Below are 21,527 nucleotides of genomic sequence, written 5' to 3'. Positions count from 1 at the left end.
AAATTATATTATTTTTCTCCTACTTTTACTTTGACTTGGATTTATTTATAGTATGATGGATGCCAGAGAGTCATGAAACTTTAGAGTTAAAAGAAACCTCAAGAGGACCCTTGGTCCAGTCTTGTCATTAAGCAGATGATGAGACTGGGGGCTAGAGAGAAGGGGACAGCATTAGGGCTGAGCTCTGTCCCTGAGGTGCAAACCAGTGTCCTCTCCACAGAGCCACACTGCCTTCCTGACTCAGACTGTGACCACCCTGTGGTGCCCTGGTAGAGGAAGATGGTGGGATATAAACTGGGGGAACAAAATGACCAGTTCCTTCATACGAGTGGAATTTTGTCAGAGTATTTTTATGCTTAGTGTTTTTCCCCCGGTGTAAATTTTATTTACTATATAAACAGATACTGTTGTATGGATTCCTTTAAGTAAAACAGCCATTTTTGTCTTGATTCCTAAAAGGAGAGTAAGATTGGACAAAGAGAATGAGATAAAAGATTTAAATATAGTAATTTTTTGTTGATTGGGAATAATTATTAAATACAGGTTAAATTTAACTTTTCTACATTCTCTGGGGCAGAGACAAGGTACTCTGCCGGAAGTCACAGAGAGAGTTGCCACTTGAGTTGCAGAGAAGGATGGACGCTGGGCTGGGTGAGGTGCTGCTAGCTGCAGCATCTTAGCCTGGATCAGAGCAGACACCTGAACTGACAGCGATGCCGCTCTTGGATTTTTCCTAGCAGTGCAGCACCGCATCCTGCAGCCCTGGTGCAGAACGGAGAGAATGATCTGAGGACTGAGAAGTTTGTGGGCTTGGCGGGCTGAGGGGAGCTGAGGGGAGCCCTCCTAGAGTGGAATCAGGAAGGAACTGAAGTTAGGAGAAGCTGCTGGATGCAGAGAAGGGAGGCCTTCAAGGTGAGGGAGAAGGAAGGGAGTGAGCAAGAGAAGAGAGGAGATTGCTCCGGGCCGGGGAAGCCCTTTCTCTTTTGTTCCCTGAAGGAAAGCCTTAAGAGGATGTAGCAGAGGGGTCTGTGGATGCAGAAGCCCCCAGTGAGACCCCCTTCCCGAGAGGTGATCCTGTGACGGTTAGTCTGTTGCAGGTCAGTCCTTACAGCCCCCACCTCGGCGTGGCCACGTTTCCAGCTGTAGGTACCGGGGCTGTTTTTTAGTTTCCAAGGAGGTGTTTCAGGAAGGGTAAGAGGCCACACGGATTAAAGCTAACGTCTAAGTCTCTTCCATTTAATGGAATGATTCTGGAGGTCGCTTTTGCTGGGTCTCGGGTTCAACACCCTCTTCTGTCTGCGAACTCTGCCTGGCTCTCACCTAAGTCTGTTGTGACCATTTGATTCATTTCCTCTTCTAACTTGAGTCAGTTTCCTACTTCTTTACTGTCTAATTTCCCCTCCACACAGCTCCCCAACACACCACACACACGGTCTCCTCTCTTTCTTATGCTTTCATTGTAAATTATGTGGAAAACCGAGGGTGGGCCTGGGTGAGGACTCAGAGGTTGGGAAGACCCGGTGGTCATCTGATCCCAGACCCGTTGCCCTGAACTCTGTCAGTTGACCTTCAGGATTACCCTTTGGTTGTTGCAGAGTTGCCCAGATTTGCTCAGCAGTTACCTGTAAAGCTAATTGGACGGTGTCTCTCTTAACATGGAACGCCCTTTCCTCTCCTTCCTGTTTGGGGAGGCAGATTGGTACACATTGAGATGCTCAGGCTTGGAATCAGACTTCCTGGTTCAGGTCCCAGCTCACCCACTTACTGACTGTCATCTATCTCCTGTGCCTCAGTTTCCTTATTTATAAATTGGGGATTATGATCATGCGTCTCCTAATACGGTTATTGTACTAAATGAGTTTTAAGCACTTAAAACAATCTCTGTCTTAGTTTAAGTTCTCAGAAAAACTTATCCATAGGATAAGAAGTAGTTGTTGAGTTATTCTTCACTGACGTTATTTAGGTGTTTGTAAAACCCAAGTTTCAAATAATGGCTTTCCTTCCAAGAGTAGTGCTTACAGCAGTAATCTATGCCAAATAAAACGACTGTGGAATGACTTTTTAATTTTGTTTTAAAGGAAATGTCAGATCTTTTTTTCTTTTCTTTTAAAGGAAGTGTCAATAATTGAGCTTAATCAAGTAATTGCCTTACAAACATTGTTTATTTGAAAGCTATGCTGGGTAAATTCTAAGAGCATACTTTTTTAGTTTCATTTTTCCCAGTGGGAAGGGCACTCATGGGTTTTATGACCTTTTTGCTTGTTTTTAATTTTTTTTTTTAACTCTCTTTCAAAAAACTGGTTTGCTATATTTTCAGCTTTATAAACAACCACATTAAGATTCAAATTCTTTAGAGTTTGTTTGTTTGTTTGTTTGTTTGTTTTGCCTTATATTTGTTGAACTGTGTTAAGGAGGACTACATTTTCTCTTTATTTTGTGTAATCCCCACGGTCTTAAGTGAGAATTCCATGACGTGTATTATAGGTTTTCAGTTAAGGCCTTTTGATTTCACATACCAATTTCTGACTTGGTTCTGGCCATTTATGTTTGTGATCGTGGTCACTTGTATGTTGTTTCTTGAGTTCACTTAGTACCTCTTGAAAATCTTAGGGAATTCTTTTTTAATATTGAAGGTTTTTTTCTTTATAATTTTAGTAATTCAACATTCCCCTTTTCAAGTACAAATCTTTAAGCTATAATAACATTGTGAAAATTGGAAATAGATCATTGAAAAAGTTAGAGGCCTCTGATACAGCATATCTGGATACCTAGATGTTTGAAGATTCATTCATTTTTGTCGTATCATGTTTATAATCTATATATTTACAGTTACCTACTTCATTTCAGTTTGGTCATTTGTGCCATTTAAGAAGAAGAAAATGCCTAATTTTACATCTTACAGGACGACCTGTATTGGAATAGTTTATATGAACAAAGGCATTATTTGTTTTTGTATTTGAACTTCAAAACAGAACTTAATAAAAGTTCACTTTTCTCTAACATTGGCTGTTAGTAATCTTTAGCTTGAGGGGTGCATTTATTCCATATACAAAACATAACTTCTTAGAGTACTCAGAGTAGGATCCCTTGGTTTTGCAGCTGCAAATAAGCAGTCTGATCTCACCTGTAACTGCTCTTTTAAACTCTGTTTAAGGATGACAACAAGGCAGGATCCAGTTGTGTATTGTAGGGGGTTAGTACAGCTTTGGTGTATAGAACCTGGTCAGTTCCTATTATTATTTGAAAAATAAAATTGTTACTTAGTTTGTTATCTTAGAAAAGAAAACTCTGTGAAATATATACCTGGAAATCTTGGGTCAAGAGGTGGGCAGGGAGAGAAGTTTGATTTGTTCTCCCTTAACCTTGATGGGCTGATTTACTCTGGACAGTCTGTCTCAAGGTACTTTCTGCCTAGATTCTGACCTTGAGATGCACAAATCTGCCCCTTGCTCCTCGGTATTTACAAGTATTAACAGTGTACTATTCGAATTTCCTGCGAGGGGTTTCTGGATGTCTTTGATCTATTCTGTGAATTTGTTAAGGTGATTAAAAAAAAAAAAACATAATGTTGATGGCTGTTTCATAGCATCTTGGGAGATCCATTTCACTTTTAATTGGGAACCTCCTTGCAGAGAATGCCATCAGAATCACCGTCAGTGAATGCCCTGGGCGCGTCTCCATTTTGCTTTTAGTAGATGTTTGCTCTGGGATCTCTCAACTGTGCTGTCCTAGGAGTTCTGCGTGTTTCCAGTTAGGGTCGTTTGTACTTAGCCTACGTCCACCCACAGGCAGTGTTGGTTACCAGCGAGCTGTTGCGATGGCGAGTGCATCCATAATGTCTCTCTCTCATTTGCTAGGCAGAAGATGGTGTTAGTGATTGCGAGCCCCCAGCTGGCACCCTTGCAGAGCAGGAGTGAGTGAGTGCTGTTCAGCTTTCCGGTCCTGTGAGTCTGATGCCTTTTCCCCATGTTTTGGCATCACTGCCAAACACATGCATTGAAATCCTTCATGATCATCAGTTTGTCAGATGATTACACTGTTTCAAAGAGTCTGTCCAGGTCCTTTGTATCTTTTTTTTTTTGTCACTTTAGTGTATGTCCATTGTGATGGGGACATTGATGGTGTTGGAAGAAGGCACAGTGTGTATCAGGGCAAGACTAGTGATTTTGGGTTCAGTGAACGACCGCGGACTCCTCAAAGGGAGACTCCCCAATGCGCGCCCGTGCCTGCAGCCCAGGGCTGCCCGAGCTGTCATTCTCCACGTGAGGTTGGGCCCAGCCCTGTGGTGCCGTGGGCAATGTCAGCAGTTTTTCTTGTGGCTGCTGCACCACGGGGTGTGGACAGGGTGTGCCATTGCCATCTGCCTCACGCGCATGACAGGGTGAGAGGTTTCCGTTTCCTGGCACAGGGCACTGCCAAAGTTTGAGCCCATGTAGTGCAACAAACCCGTGAGGCTGGTAGTGAAAGGTGGACTGTCTCGAGGGAGGGCACCTGGCCCACTGCATCCTCCACACGGAGCGAGTCCTGCTGCCTGAGCAGGATGATACAGCCAGAGCAGGTAGTGGAGGGGAGGCCCGCCTGTTGGCGTTAACTGTGGAATTGGGGTCCCCCACCAGAGCAGAGAAGGGTGACTCGGAGCCACCTGACCTGGTCTGTTCGTGAGCCGTTGTCATGCTTTACAGCTGGTACCGAAAGCCAGACCTGTCACTCATCTCCCCATATCTTCATCTCCCTTGGTGGTGGTTGTTGAGTGAGGCCCTTCCTTACATTTGCTGTATTAAGTCCTTCACTTTAAAGTCTCATGTCGTGGCCAGAAATTCTCTGTGTACTAAAGAGCACTTCACTGGTAGACTCCTTGAGGTCACAGTTAATCTTACCGGTGTGGCTGCACATGTGGCTGACAGTGGTGGTCACGGCATCATCCCTTAGTTTGGTGAACATTTAGATTCCACCCCACGTGGGCTAGCCCGGCACTTTTCCCCCTTGTAGAAAAGTACTTTTGCAAACTTTCTTTGAAGTTAAGATACCTTGAGGAGGTTAGCTTTGAGTATATAAGATTGCTGCCTAGGGTCCCAGATCCTCTGCCCTTTTACATAGAAACTGCCCACTTGTAGTTCCTGAATGGAAACTTTGTAAGAAAGATTAGAGTGAGAAATTAGATTCTTACTTGCAGCTCAAAGTGGAATAAGCTTAGTCTGCCCATGTGCAGGTTTATGTAAGTGTCTTTTCTGGTTTCCTTATAAAATGTTGTCTTTCACCTGGCTCTCGGTTAGGCGTGTTCTGCTAGGAGATTTCACATCCAGCAAGTTCAAGGTAAGGAGATCTGTAACAGGTAGACACCCTCCTCTTCCCCAGAGTGGGTGGATGAATACGTCCTCTTCCTTGGAGAGACTCTCCAGAGCCCTGGCATTCATGATGAGCTCAGTTTAATTCCAACATTTTTAGGTACAAGAAAACGTTTACCAGTGAAATAAAATTGTTGGAAAAATGACTTTTATCAAGGAAGCCTGATTCCTAAGCATGGAAATAGAAACCTTTAAACTCCATTTAGTTAAGTTTATGGGCTTTGGGGTCTGTAATTGTGAATTTGATAACAATCATAAATGTCAAATAGCAAGTGATTGCGTTATAGATTTTTTAATTTATCCCCTGAAATAATCATAGATATTGTAACCACATAACTAATGGATTTTGCATTAGGGTGATCATTCAGTTGACCTGGAACTCTCACAGTAAAATTATGTAGTATGAAAACGTTTAAGTCTTCCATTGTGTCTGACTGCTTCCCCTCCCCCCACCACAGTCTTGATTCAGGGTTTTTACGGTATGTGATAAATGAGCTGTTTACTGATTTCTCGTTGAAGTAAAATGGAAGTTTGGATTATTGGAATTTATTCTTTGGGGGCATCTGGCTCATCCTTGTTTTTGTTTGTTAAACAGGAAAAGGACCAGCGCAGCCTAGACATAAACACTGCCAAGTGCATGTTGGGACTGTTATTAGGAAAAATCTGGCCCCTTTTTCCAGTTTTTCACCAATTCTTAGAGGTACTAAATTGTTATTTTATGGAATGTATGTTTGCTTGCTTAGAACTACCAAGTATATTTTATTTAACCATTTTATGTAACTTTGTTTGTTGTGCCTTTCTGCCTGTAGGAACTATGGCGACACAGTGGCTGTCAGTGAGCACGTCCCTGTGCTCTGAGTGTACGTGTGCGTGCATTTCGCGTGCCGCATTGTCCCTGGTGCAGGTGCAGGTGCATCAGACAGCCACAGCTCTGTCCTGTCCTCTCTCGTCCCCATTTTAAAGCTTTATTTTTGTTTAGATTTCCTGCTCTCTATAACTAGAGGAAAACAAGATTTACTTTCTTTTGTGGCTTTAGATGAAGTTCTACTTTTATGAAGCAAAGGTTAAAGAACAGCCATCTGCCTTATTACTAAATTAAGTTTGTGTTATATTTATCTACTCTTATCTCCAAGTAACTTGAGGACCTGGATCAATCTAAGTGTTTGGCAGACTCCTTCAGACGACATCTCTCGGTTTAAGGTTTCTCCACATTTGTATTCGAAGTAATCCAGCACTTCCCTCCATTATTTCCTTTGCATTAGGTATTAATGATTGAAATTTTGAGCTGCTGGTTATTAGGAACTGGCTTTGATGCCCTGTAATAATAATGTAGGATCCAGGAGAATCTGAGATGTGAGTTTGAGTTACTTGGGTTGTCACATATGGCATCCTTCTTGCCTTCCAGACCTAAACCCCTTTAAAAAATGCTTTTTTGCTGAAAAGGATGAGGGTGCTGGTCTTTGAGAAAATCCTGGGCCTTACCCTGACTTCAGCTTCACTCTTGAAACCACCTTCCTTATAACTTCTTTTGTGTCATGGTCAGAAAAACTTCCAAATGTGATAGGATTCTTTGAGGACTATTACTAAAAATTGCCTTCAACATTACTAACTGGGGCTCCTGAAGAAAGGTATAAAAACTAGTTTTTAATGTAAGAAATATGTGTTCACATAACAATCCATATTTACCAGTGATCTGTTCCAGTTTCTCTGACTGCCCCGAGAAATGTTGGCTTTATTTGGAAAATAAGTAGAAACAGGCTCTTGTTCTCAGAGAGTTGAGCAGAACTGGAGCCTGGGCGTGAAGGGCTCTGGAGCTAACAGACCTTGCCGCCAGCAGGTTGGACTTCGCACAATTCCAGGAGCGCCATCAGCTGTTTCAGTGACTGGGCTTTGCTTTTGGTTGCTTAGAAAGTTACACTTGTGGTCTGTGCTTTGTTCTCTGTCTTATATTAGTTTACGTTTTTCTGTTAAAGGGAGACGGTAGTCCTTTCATTCGAGCTTTTTTTCTCGTGTTTGCATCCTCAAAACCATTCACTCAACTCTCTGCTTTTTATGTACATGTATTGTTTTCCAATATTCCCGATTTTAGTGGTGAGGGTTTAAAAGTTGTTGGACTGGGTTCTATTTTTAAATCTTTATACAGGAAACTGCATTTTAAAATACACACACAGCGTATTTCTTGTCTGGGAGGAAGAGAAGAACTATTTCATGGCTATGCTAATTTCTTTTATGATCAGATTCAAAGTCAGAGTTACTAGAAGAGTAACCCTTCAGGGGCCAAAGCACCTAGTCCTGAGGCCGCTTACAGCACGCGGCAAGTCCTCCTTGAGTCCCCGGCGCTGTGCGCTGCAGGCTGAGGAGACAGTGAGCGCGCTGTCCACGTGGCGGCTCCTAATGGGAGCAGCGCTTTATTTAGCACTTACTCTGTGCCAAGCCCGAAGTGAAGTGCCCTGCACAAGTGAGCTCTTTAATCCTTGCTGCATCTCTGTAAAGTAGGTATTATTGGTCTTTTATGTGAAAGGGCCTTTGCCGTCTAGAAATTGCACTTCTGGAATATAAAAAATGGTGTCTCTTTGCTGTGCTTGCCCTTTTGTGTTGAGCCCCCCGATATTTTTGTGAAGAAGATTGTCATCTGGAGTTCTTCTGCTCTGTCTCTCACCCTTCTAGATCGGTGCTTAACACACCTCACATGGAAAGAGTTAACCTTCATGAACTTTCCTAAGTTGATTCGTACAGCAATTGAAACCATCCCATTTGTTAATTATGTGTCAGTAATTCATCTTACTTTTCCCTCCATCAGCAATCAAAATATAAAGTTATTAACAAAGACCAGTGGTGCAATGTGCTAGAGTTTAGCAGAACAATTAACCTGGACCTCAGCAACTACGATGAAGATGGAGCATGTGAGTACCGGGCCGCGCGGCCCTTCACCCGTCGCCGCCCACCCGCTGCTCTACCTCGTCCTGAAGAGCTCATGGCTGTGCTGTTTTCTCTCTGTCTCTCTCCAGGGCCAGTTTTGTTGGACGAGTTTGTGGAGTGGTATAAAGACAAACAGATGTCCTAGGACTTCACGCATTGCAGCGAGAGAGTCACTGTTACCACAGTTATGTCAACCATTAGCCATAAATTGCTGTTTGTACCCAAGCGCATGCCGCTTTTCTTGCACTGTCTCCCTTTGGCAGGGCCATGTTGGTGTTTGCTGTTGAATGGGCCAGCTCTGCTTGCTGTGTAGCATTGTTCTCTTGGAAGGCTGCTTTGCAGTTTGTATTTACACTACAGATTGGTGAATTTGCCAACGTCCTCACTGTGATTATGTGTATATTGCTGTTTAAATTTTGTATATGTGTATAAAAAGAAAAAGCTTCACCTAGAGATTATTTCTGCAAAAATGTATTGTAAAATAACTTTTGTGGCATATTTCTAGTCCCTTTTTTTCAAATGAACGGATTATACTTTTATTTGGTCTCAAATGTAGCATTTCAGAAAACAAGACAGAACAACCGTTAACCATATGCAAATGAAGCCAGAATAATTAACCTTCCTGTTTAAGAGGCCAACTTTTAGGAGAGGGGAGTCATAACTTCTCAGAGGCATATGCCAAATACAGTGTGGTTTACTGAAATAATAGCATTTTTAAATGATGAGAGTTATAATAATTGAACGTAGAGACAGGTACCATGCCACAAGTCTTTTCTACCACGCAGGGTGTAGGTTTTGATTTTCTAATGTTAAAGCTGAAAGCTGTTATATTTTGAGTATAGGTACAGATGAACAAACTACAATTGCACCTTTTTTTTCCCATGGGTTTTAAACTCTTGTAAATTTTCTTAATATATATGTTTTTTCTTTTGCATTCCTCTAGTCAGTGTTTGGTCTGCTGATGCTTCCCATGCCATTCTAAGTAAAACTTATTCTGCCGCCTCCATGAAAACCTAGTGATTTTGCTGGCAACTTAGAACTACGGAGCACTTTTAGTTGTGGCTTAACTATTTAGTTATGCTTTCATGGTGTCTAATTTTCTAAGTTTTGCAGGGAAAAGAACTATACTATAAGTGAGAGGTGTTCTGTTTTGTTTTGTTTTCCTTTTTCGTTTCTTTCACGCTAGGCTTTTCCTGGCAGACTGTCCATTGCAGGCAGTGGACACGACACCACCAGCACTGAGCTAGTAACTCTGTTACACGGTGGGACCTTTCCCGGAGGGGCCGCTCGTCATTGCCTGAGTAATGTGGACAGAGGGGTGATAGCCATTATGTGTGTCGATGAGGAAGCAAGAGTAAACAGGACGGTATTTTTAGGTTTGTATTTCACGTCTTTTCCTTCTTTAGCTTGTCTTACGCTTCTCGAGGAAATGTATAGATAACTATAGTGTGTTTCTCCCTCAACTATCTGGTGCTATTGAATGACTAATTTAGTCCCTAAAGTTTTGTGAAAACACAAAAGTCTAATGACTTAAACCAAGTGAATAAAAAAACTAATGGTGCATTTGAACAAGTGAATGCTGTAGTTGTGAGCAGACTCCATGATGGAACATGCAACGGTCAGAGGAGGTTTGGATTATTCCAGAATCTGGCCCCCAAATCTTTTGGGTCAAATGTGAACCTTTAATGGCATCACGTGAGTAAAGCACACAGACAATGCTACTCTTGACCACGATTTCACGGTTTCTTTGTAAACAGTGTTCAGATTTTCATATTATTTTTTCCCTAACTGAACCACCAAAGACAGAAATTTTGTATGTATATACAGTGTGTGTGCATATACAAAATCATGATACGGTAGAATGAAATTACTTCCTTTTTCTACCAAATAGAAAGGTTTGGTTTGCTGTGAAATAAACAGAAGTTTGGAAAACTCTGTAGTGATTAAGCATACTTCATCATTCCTTGTTTAGAAGTTGTAGACTCCCTTCTACCTTATGCATTCACACCAGTTTGCACAAATTAATCTCTGAAAAGAAAAGAAGGTGTGGACGGCAAGCACAGTTCCTGAGACGGAGGTGCTGGAAGGGTTTCCATTCCGACAGGTGCCTGGGGTTCCAGTGGCGACTGGCCGTAGGCCGGTTCGAATCTGTGGAGAACTTGGTTCCTTTTTCAGAAGTATCCCGTAAAGTTAAAAAAAAAAAAAAAATCACACCTTAAAAGCAGCAGTTCTGAAATTTGATCAAACATTTATTTTGTTTAAATCAAGTATAAATCATAGAAATTATTTTAAAAGGTATTGTTAGAGACTGGAGAATTTTTAAAACACTAAGCACAGTTAATCCTAAAATAAAAAGACTGTTACGGGGACGACGTTACATTTCAACCACAGCGAACATTTTGATGATAGGGGTTTTGGAGAAGCCAAGTAAAAACTATTTCATGATGTATAATATGAAGGTCAGTATTCCAAAAGGATAACCTTGCATATTTAGGAAAGTCCAGATAATCTCTGAACTCCCTTGAAAAATAAATCTCTGTGGCCACAGAGTGCTTGCCCTTGGTTTTCTTGAGTTTATGCAGTTAATTTTTAAGGGGAGGAAGAGGGGCCAGAGTAATAAGATACTTTTTCTTAAAGACGTCCCTAAGTTACGTAACACTGAGCAGTCACCGAGCACGTCCTCGTGAGCTAATAACGCTGAGTGAATGAGGGTGCCTTCTGGGTTTCTTTTGTCACCTACGCCTCCGCCCTTTCTCTTCCATCGTGCTTTGAACTCCACGCTGCAGTTACTCCGTCATAACGGAATACAACTTTTAGATGTTTGCTGCTGCGGTAGGTCAGAAATTTCATTATTTGATTTGCCATAAACGCCCTCTGTAATGTTACGTGCAGCTTATTTGAAGCATGACCTCCGAATTAAGTTTTTATAAATCTGACTAGACCAACCTCTAGATTCTGGTTTAACAACAGATGTCTGTATCCTCTCAGCCTCCATCTTAACAGTGCTTTTGAAGTTTATACAGAAAGCTTTAAAAGTTAGTTTGTGCCCTTGGTTTTTATTCTTACAACTGCTAAAATACCTCTGTAAGCCTTATCTTTTATTCTTTCATATGTTGTATAATAAATGTATAGAATTCATTGACCAACTAAAATGTTGGGTGTCTGTAAATGAGACCAAAATGTGGGTTGCTTTTTTCATAAAACCATTTCTCTCGGGGTTACTGTTAAGTGAACAGCAGCTAACCTGTGACTGTGAATGCTTCGTGTCGTCAGTATTTGCATTACCTTCATGAACGTGTGCAGGTCCTGTGACTCCCAGCTTAACTGAAATACTGTTATGCCACCTAACTTGAGTACAGCAAACTGGTTTTAGGTTTTAATGGAATTGATGTAAAATGATATCTCATAAATAAAAAGTATTTGTGTTTGGTTTCAGAACTGATTTGTGAATTCTTTCTTCTCTTCTTTGGCTTTTGCTTCAAAACCTCTTGAGGTAGTTTTATTTTTTTTCTAATTTTTATTTTTTTTTTAACATTTTTTATTGATTTATAATCATTTTACAATGTTGGGTCAAATTCCAGTGTAGAGCACAATTTTTCAGTTATACATGAACATATATGTATTCATTGTCACATTTTTTTCTCTGTGAGCTACCATAAGATCTTGTGTATATTTCCCTGTGCTATACAGTATAATCTTCTTTATCTATTCTACAATTTTGAAATCCCAGTCTGTCCCTTCCCACCCCCCGCCCCCTTGGCAACCACAAGTTTGTATTCTATGTCTATGAGTCTGTTTCTGTTTTGTATTTATGCTTTGTGTTTTTGTTTTTGTTTTTTAGATTCCACATATGGTATTTTTCTTTCTCTTTCTGGCTTACTTCACTTAGAATGACATTCTCCAGGAGCATCCATGTTGCTGCAAATGGCATTATGTTGTCGGTTTTTATGGCTGAGTAGTATTCCATTGTATAAATATACCACCTCTTCTTTATCCAGTCACCTGTTGATGGACATTTAGGCTGTTTCCATGTTTTGGCTATTGTAACTAGTGCTGCTATGAACATTGGGGTGCAGGTGTCATCCTGAAGTAGATTTCCTTCTGGATACAAGCCCAGGAGTGGGATTCCTGGGTCATATGGTAAGTCTATTCCTAGTCTTTTGAGGAATCTCCACACTGTTTTCCATAGTGGCTGCACCAAACTGCATTCCCATCAGCAGTGTAGGAGGGTTCCCCTTTCTCCACAGCCTCTCCAGCGTTTGTCATTTGTGGATTTTTGAATGACGGCCATTCTGACTGGTGTGAGGTGATACCTCATTGTAGTTTTGATTTGCATTTCTCTGATAATTAGTGATATTGAGCATTTTTTCATGTGCTTTTTGATCATTTGTATGTCTTCCTTGGAGAATTGCTTGTTTAGGTCTTCTGCCCATTTTTGGATTGGGTTGTTCGGTTGTTTCTTATTGAGTCGTATGAGCTGCTTATATATTCTGGAGATCAAGCCTTTGTCGGTTTCACTTGCAAAAATTTTCTCCCATTCTGTAGGTTTTCTTCTTGTTTTATTTCTGGTTTCCTTTGCTGTGCAGAAGCTTGTAAGTTTCATTAGGTCCCATTTGTTTATTCTTGCTTTTATTTCTTCTAGGAGAAAATTTTTGAGATGTATGTCAGATAATGTTTTGCCTATATTTTCCTCTAGGAGTTTTATTGTATCTTGTCTTATGTTTAAGTCTTTGATCCATTTTGAGTTGATTTTTGTATATGGTGTAAGGGAGTGTTCTAGCTTCATTGTTTTACATGCTGCTGTCCAGTTTTCCCAGCACCATTTGCTGAAGAGACTGTCTTTATTCCATTGTATATTCTTGCCTCCTTTGTCAAAGATGAGTTGACCAAAAGTTTGTGGGTTCATTTCTGGGCTCTCTTTTCTGTTCCATTGGTCTATATGTCTGTTTTGGTACCAATACCATGCTGTCTTGATGACTGTAGCTCTATAGTATTGTCTGAAGTCTGGGAGAGTTATTCCTCCAGCCTCTTTCTTTCTCTTCAGTAATGCTTTGGCAATTCTAGGTCTTTGATGGTTCCACATGAATTTTATTATGATTTTTTCTAGTTCTGTGAAGTATGTCCTAGGTAATTGGATAGGGATTGCATTAAATCTGTAGATTGCCTTGGGCAGTGTGACCATTTTAACAATATTGATTCTTCCAATCCAAGAGCATGGAATATCTTTCCATTTTTTAAAGTCTTCTTTAATTTCCTTCATCAATGTTTATAGTTTTCTGTGTATAATTCTTTCACCTCCTTGGTTAGATTTATTCCCAGATATTTTATTACTTTGGGTGCTATTTTAAAGGGGATTGTTTCTTTACTTTCTTCTTCTGTTGATTTATCGTTAGTGTAAAGAAATGCAACTGATTTTTGAACGTTAATTTTGTAACCTGCTACCTTGCTGAATTCTTCAGTCAGCTCTAGTAGCTTTTGTGTGGACCTTTTAGGGTTTTCTATATATAGTAACATGTCATCAGCATATAATGACACTTTTACCTCTTCTTTTCCAATTTGGATCCCTTTTATTTCTTTCTCTTGCCTGACTGCTGTGGCTAGGACTTCCAGGACTATGTTGAACAGGAGTGGTGATAGTGGGCATCCTTGTCCCAGATTTTAGTGGGAAGCTTTTGAATTTTTCACCGTTGAGTACTATGCTGCCTGTAGGTTTGTCATATATAGCTTTTATGATGTTGAGATATGTCCCCTCTATACCCACTTTGGTGAGAGTTTTTATCATAAATGGGTGTTGAATTTTATCAGATGCTTTTTCTGCATTGATTGAGATGATCATGTGGTTTTTGTCCTTTCTCTTGTTGATGTGATGTGTTATATTGATTGATTTGCGTATGTTGAACCACCCTGTGTCCCTGGGATGAACCCCACTTAGTCATGATGTATAATCTTTTTTATGTGTTGTTGGATTCTATTTGCTAATATTTTGGTGAGGATTTTGGCGTCTATGTTCATCAGTGATATTGGCCTATAATTCTCTCTCTTTGTAGTGTCTTTGCCTGGTTTTGGTATCAGGGTGATGGTGGCTTCATAGAATGAGTTTGGGAGTATTCCCTGCTTTTCAGTCTTCTGGAAGAGTTTCAGAAGGAGTGGTATGACTTCTTCTTTGTATGTTTGGTAGAATTCCCTGGTGAAGCTGTCCGGTCCTGGACTTTTATTTGTAGGGAGGTTTTTTATTGCTATTTTGATTTCATTTCTAGTGATCAGTTTGTTCAAGTGGTCAGTTTCTTCTTGATTCAGTCTTGGTGGACAGTATGTTTCCAGAAACTTGTCCATCTCTTCTAGGTTATCCAGTTTGGTTCCATATAGTTTTTCATAATATTTTCATATGATATTCTGTATTTCTGTTTTACTTGTTGTAATTTCTCCATTTTCCTTTCTTATTTTGCTAATTTGTGCTCTCTCTTTTTTCTTCTTTGTGAGTTTGGCCACAGAGGTTTATCGATTTTATTTACTTTTTCAAAAAACCAGCTTTTGATTTGATTGATTTTTTTCTATGGTCTTTTTTATCTGTGTTTTATTTATTTCCTCCCTTATCTTTATAATTTCCTTCCTTCTGCGGCCTTTTGGGGTTTTTTGTTCTTCTTTTTCTAGTTCATTCAGCTGGTGGGTTAAATTGTTTATTTGAGATTGTTCTATTTTGAGGAAGGCCTGTATCGCTATAAACTTCCCTCTTAGTGCTGCCTTTGCATGTCCCATAAATTATGTGTGGTTGTGCTTTCACTTTCATTTGTCTCAAGGTATTTTTTAATTTCAGCTTTGATTTCCTCATTGACCCATTGGTTTTTTAATAACATATTGTTTAATCTCCATGCTTTCCTTTTGTTCTCCTTTGTTTCTCTGTTGTTGATTTCTAGTTTCATGGCATTGTCGTCAGTAAAGATGCTTGAGATAATTTCTATCTTCTTAAAATTGCTGAGGTTTCTTTTGTGCCCAAGTACATGATCAATCCTGGAAAATGTTCCATGTGCACTTGAAAAGAATGTATATCCTATTTTGGGGGGGTGTAATGCTCTGCAATATCCACCAAATCTAATTTTTGTAATGTATTATTTAATTTCTCTGTTACCTTATTTATTTTCTGTCTGGAAGATCTGTCTAGTGATGTTAATGTGGTGTTAAAATCTCCAATTATGATTGTATTCCTATCAATATCCCCCTTTATCTCTGTTAGTAATTGTTTTATGTACTTAGGTGCTCCTATATTGGGTGCATATATATTAACGAGTGTAATATCCTCATCTTGTATCACTCCTTTAATCATTATAAAACGTCCTTCTTTATTTTTCTTTATGGCCTTTGTTTTAAAGTCTATTTTGTCTGAAATCAGTACTGCAACACCTGCTTTTTTGGCTTGTCCGTTTGCATGGAATATCCTTTTCCATCCTTTCACTCTCAATCTATATGTGTCCTTCTCCCTAAAGTGGGTCTCTTGTATGCAGCAGATTGAAAGTTCTTGCTTTATTATCCAGTCTGCCACTCTGTGTCTTTTGACTGAAGCATTTAGTACATTAACATTTACAGTAATTAATGATAGATGTGTGTTTATTGCCATTTTGAACTAATCTTTGCAGTTGATTTGGTATTTCCTCTTTGTTCCTTTCTTCTTCCTTTTGTGGTTTGGTAATCTTCCTTTGTATTATCATGGATTTTATTTAGTTTTTGTGACTCCCTTGGAAGTTTTTGGCTTGTGGTTACCCTTTTCTCTAAGTCTATTAGCCCATTACTGTATCTCGAACCCATCCTACCGAAAACAAAAAATTTAAAAAAGAAAGAAAAAAAATACTCTGTATTTTCTTGCTTCCCTCTCCCACTCTTAATGATTTAAATGTCTTCTTTTACAATTTCGTGTTTATTTTATTTGTAATTCATGAGTTATCACCTTTCCAGTTATGAGTTTCTCATTTCTGTAGCATCCTGCTTCTTTTCTATTTATAGTAGACCTTTCAATTTATTTTTTAGCATGGGTTTAGTGTTGCTAAACTCTTTTAGTTTTTACTTGTCTGTGAAATTCTTTATCTCTCCTTCTATCCTAACGGATAGCCTTGCTGGATAAAGTATCCTAGGCTGCATCTTTTTTTCATTCAGGACTTTGAATATATCTTGCCACTCCCTTCTGGCCTGTAGTGTTTGTGTAGAGAAATCAGCTGAGAGCCTTATGAGGGTTTCCTTGTAACTCACTCTTTGCTTTTCTCTTGCTGCCCTTAGGATCATTTCTTTATCCTTGACTCTAGCCATCTTGATTATGGTATGTGTTGGTGTGGGTCTGTTTGGGTTCTTCCTGTTTGGGACCCTTTGAGCTTCCTGTATTTGGATATCTGATTCCTTCTTTAAGTTTGGGAAGTTTTCAGTCATGATTTCTTCAAAAACCTTTACAATCCCCTTTGATCTTTCTTCCCTTTCTGGGACCCCTATTATGTGAAGATTGGAATGCTTTATGTTATCCTATAGGTCCCTTATGTTGCTTTCATTTGTTTTTATTTGTTTATCTTGCAGTTGTTCTGATTGGGTGCTTTCTGTTGTCCTGTCTTCTAGGTCACTAATTTGTTCCTCTGCATTATCTAGTCTGCTTTGCATAGCCTTTAGATCTGTTCTCATCCCAGCCAATGAGTTTACCAATTCTGTTTGGTTCTTCTTTATAGCTTCAATTTCATTTTTGACATATTTTATATCTCTAAACACTATCTCTTTTAGTTCCTTCAATACTTTGATCACTCCTTTTTTGAAGTCTTGATCTAGTAGGCTATCGATGTCTATTTCATTGATCATTCTTTCAGGGGATTTCTCTTGTTCTTTTAATTGGGAATGGTTCCTCTGTTTCTTCATCTTGCTCATATGTCTCTGGTACTGTGGCTTATGGAGTATCAGTTATCTATTGTGGTCCTTAAAGGAGTTTATTTATTTATCTATCTAATGCCTATGTAGGAATAAAACAGATTTTTAGCATCTTTGCCTTTTGAAGAGGACAGTGTTCTGTTGGAGTTCCGCAGGTACTCTAGTTGGCTGAATGGGTCTGTAGATGTGAGTCTTGGTGTATCTGTGGGAGAGGGTGAGCTACGTGCGTCCTACTACTCCGCCATCTTGGCCTCCTTGGAGGTGGTTTTAAAGTATTTTATTTTTTATTCTTCTTTATTTTTCCCCAACTTTTTATATGGAAAAATTTCAAAGCTATAGAAGGAAGATGCAAGAATGACATAATAAACACCCCTACACCTGTTCCCTAGGTCTTCCAGTGGGTGATGTTCTGAGTGTGTGTACTTCTCCTTAACAATACATGATAATGTTTTCTCTGAACCATCCTAAATTACATTATTGACACTTCATATTTTGAAACAAGGACATTCTTACCAGAGTACTGTGATCATACTCAGGAAATAAACATTGATACAGTATGATCACCTAATACACAATCCAGACTAAAATCTCCCGCTTTGTACCAATAATGGCCTTGGTAACTACTTTATTTTTAATCCAAGGATAAACAATGTATTTAGCCATCATGCCTCTTTAGTTTCTTTTAATCTAGAATAGTTCCAGATACAGTATTTTAATGTTTTCATTAAAGATAGTACAAACACTCCTCAGCCAAAAAAGAAAAAAAAAAACCAGTTTAAAATTTGCTACCGTTATGTTGTGTATTTCTAAACACTGAGCTAATAATTGAGTGCTTACTGTGTGCCAGGAGCCAGGGAGAAGTGACCATTTCTGCTGCCTCCAAGGCTACAACCCACTGAGTCCCTGAGTGTGTATCAGTCCTGGTTATCAGTTTCTAAAATTGTCTTACACTAGAATCTTAGCTCCTTGGTGCCAGAACCTCAGGCCCAGAGTAGATGCCGGGGAAGTAGACATGGAAGGAAGAGTTCCCAGTTGGCCAAGAATCGTCAGGTCCTGAAACCTCGTGTAAAGATCAGATAATCCAAGAAGGACTGATACAGACTTTAAGACTTTTAGAAGCTTAAAAAGCGAGAGAGGAGGTGGACAAACAGGATTCCTGGAAAACAGGATCCAGGTACGCACAGTTTCAATTGGTGATGTAAGTGGTTCTTTCAACTATAATTTGGGCCAAAGCTAAGGATCAGACCAGGAAAATCCCTGTTCTTCCAGACATCCACAAAGGCTGAGGGTGGACGGCGGATGGCGATAAAGGAAATGCTTACCCTAAACGGATGGCGAGGAGTGGGAGGTGACCAATCTTAGGACAGGGACTTCTTAGCCTGGCCTACGGCAAATGGCAGAAGGTCGGGGAGCACATTATCCACTAATAGAAAATTGAAACAAAGTTATCCTGCAATGCAACTGAAACAAGGTAGACTGGAGAGAGATTGAGTCACTAATGCCTGCTCAAGACAAAAACAAGTAACAAAAACAACCCAGCTGAAGTGCACTGCAGACAGACCTGTGAAGGGAAGTTACAGGAAGATCACTTTAAAGGAAAAGGCATTTTTAAAGATAGCTTTTTGAAATAATGGGGCGAAGAGGAAAGTGAACCAGAAAATGAACCATATTACCCATAAAGAGAGGATGATCACTGGGTCAAGCCCCAGGGCTACAGAAATGAGGAAAAGAGCTACTTTTGGATGGAAATTTTTTTCAATTTGTTCAAACCTATAGGAAGGCAAAACCTGTTCCCCAAGGTGCCCTGACACGCACTACATCATGTTGAAATGACTCATTTGAATGTTACCCCCAAATCCTGATGTGATTTGAACCTGAACTTTTAGGCAGAAGATTAAGCTTTTATGATTCTTTTAGAAAAGAACTGCCTTTGGAACTTTGTCATAGCTAGAAAGAAAAAAAGAAAAACCATCACATGAGGAAATAATACATCAGGCTTTCTGGCCCTGTTTACTTGTAGGGCAGAAGATAATCCAAAGTAAGGCATGCTCGCCACTTTTGGCACATGCAGCAGAAAATAGTTTGTTTTTACCCCCCTGAATTTGTTCCGAACATTTCTCTTTGATTGCCATAACAAAAAACTAAAATCATCCCATGTATAAAAGTACTTGCTTAGAAATGATGGTGAGTGAGTAGCTGTGCTGAGAATGATAACTGGGAACTGAAAAGCAAAAATTGACTATAGTAATTAAATGGAAATTAAAAAAAAAAACCATTTAAAATGTAAATCTCTTCTCCCAAAGAAATGCATTCAGTCCTTTGAGAGAAATTCCTTTGCAATCACTGTGAAGAATCCTGGCTGTGAGAAAGCTAAAGAGATTTGGTTTTTCCCTCTGACCCTTTCCAGCAGAGACCTCAGAATTGCCTAAATTGGAATAGCTGGAATTCTAACTGGGGTTCTCTAGATGAGTTAGGATAAAAGGGGCTGTGGCTGTCCTCCTTACTAGTGACCTCACTCGCCAAAGAGTTTGGGGCCAACTTTTAATATTGAAAGCCACTGCATTTTGTCTCTAACTTGCTTATTTTGGCTTCATTCCCTGTCATGGCTCCTACATATTGCATCTTGAGAGTAGGACTTGGACAAGGGTTGTAATCCTGTCACATATACTCCCCAAACCACTGAATAAAATAGGTGCCTTTTAGCAACCTATTGTGCATGTGTTAAAGTGCTCACAAAACCTTCCAAACCTTATTCCTTCTCCGTTAAGTTTGATTTTCGGATTCTCAGTATAATCATTGTCTTAATATTAACTTTAATTGTATGTTTTCCTATGTGAAATTGGGAACATAAGCACTAACATTTATAAGCATGCAGAGAGGGGACTGGGGTAAATAGAAAATCAACAGACTGAAGAATTAGGAAGGACCCCCGGATGGGAGGTCTTGTGCTGATCAGGTGTGAGTGGCCTCAGCCACTTATAAGTGGTAGACCAGAAAGACTGATTCAGTTGAAGCTGAGGATTCCTTCTGGAGATCTGGGCATTATAGGGACAGATGGGGGCTCAGCCTAGGACTCTCCTTAGGGAGCTTCAGCGAGGTACACAAAGATAGCAATAGAAGCAGCAGAGAGGTTGGACTTCAGGACTGAAGAGTTTGTGGTTGTCACCAAGAGATAACAATATAATTGGTGAAATGATACCAACAGAAGAAAGATACTGACAGAAGAAATATCCTTTAATGGTAAAGGATATAGAAGGTCCTGAGGCATCAAGTAAAGCAGGAGATGATAAAGTGTGTTCCCTGATGAAGGAACTGCTTCCCAGCATCCCAGAGCCCACCATGGGGCTGTCTCCCACACCGCAAGGGTTCTGCCAGGCACAAGGTGCTCTCTTTGTCATCAACCCGAAATCTCTCTCTGAACCCTACCCTTTTGGGTTTTTAAGGAGGCTTCATAACATAGGCCTGATTGAGTTCAATCATCTATAGCCAATGATTTAACCAATCTCCAGCCCCTTCTCTTGAGATGGGGGGTTGGGCTAGGACTGAAAGCTCCAAACCTCTAATCACAGAGCTGGTTCCCCTAGCAACCAGCCCCATCCTCAGGTTACCTAGGGGCTTTCTAAAAACTATCTCATTAACATAACAAAAGACACCATAATTTCCAGTCACTTAGGGAAATTACAAGGATTTTAGTAGCTCGGTGCCAGGAACTGGGACGAAAAACAAATACTCTTTATTATAAATCACAGTATCACACATAGGTACTGACACAAGGCTGTCACTGATCAACAGAGAAGTTAAACAAGTTCTAGCAGCTCCATGTTCCTGTGGTCAGGGAATATCCACTTCTCCCTCCTTTCTTGAATTTGGAGTATTCTCAGGATCAAGGGGAGGAAGGAGATGCTGATGGAATGAAGGACTGAAGGAAGCAGGAGGGACTGTAAGGCACAGGAAGAGGTCTAGGGGAGGGACCAGTTTTCCCCTGAGAGAAGCAGAAGCCAGAAGATATTTGTAACTGGGTAGGAGGTAGTTAAGGGTTCTCCCCTTATGACCTTGATTTTCTTGAGACTGATTCAAAGATTTCTGCTGAGAGAGAGGGAAAGAAAAGGTGGGAGGTTCAAGGAGAGGTGAAAGTTTGGAACAGCCCCTGAGGAGAATGGGAACAGATGATTAAGGAATAGATCTCATTGCCCTGAGAGAAATAAAACATAAAAATAAGACCTGGCTACGTAACTGTGGCACAGTCAGAAGTGATGGATCCAGGACCTCAACATTAGATTCAGGTGATGTGGCTGGCCAGCTCCAGCCCCAGCCTAAATTGGTATAAAAAGCAGGATTTGAGCTTTGGGCTCGTCTCCCTCTGCCAACTGC

General features: G+C 40.1%; 1 protein-coding gene across 6 annotated transcripts in view; it reads left to right on the top strand.

Moving 5' to 3' along the window:
• The window catches only part of DCUN1D4 (defective in cullin neddylation 1 domain containing 4), a 65,192-nt gene extending 53,490 nt beyond the window's left edge, over window positions 1-11,702 (top strand). For 5 of the 6 annotated variants that reach the window (XM_045522306.2, XM_074348161.1, XM_074348171.1 and 2 more), the window contains 3 exons: window positions 5,941-6,045; window positions 8,146-8,248; window positions 8,354-11,702. In XM_045522306.2, the coding sequence (XP_045378262.1) occupies window positions 5,941-6,045; window positions 8,146-8,248; window positions 8,354-8,409 (264 nt within the window). In that variant the 3' untranslated portion in view covers window positions 8,410-11,702. The remainder of the gene's footprint in view (window positions 1-5,940; window positions 6,046-8,145; window positions 8,249-8,353) is intronic. The other variant, XM_010962574.3, reaches the window with a different exon arrangement.
• The last annotated feature ends 9,825 nt before the right edge of the window (window positions 11,703-21,527 follow it).

The sequence above is a fragment of the Camelus bactrianus genome, chromosome 2 (assembly GCF_048773025.1).
Source record: "Camelus bactrianus isolate YW-2024 breed Bactrian camel chromosome 2, ASM4877302v1, whole genome shotgun sequence".
Lineage (NCBI taxonomy): Eukaryota > Metazoa > Chordata > Mammalia > Artiodactyla > Camelidae > Camelus > Camelus bactrianus.
This window is presented reverse-complemented; position numbering and strand designations above follow the sequence as displayed.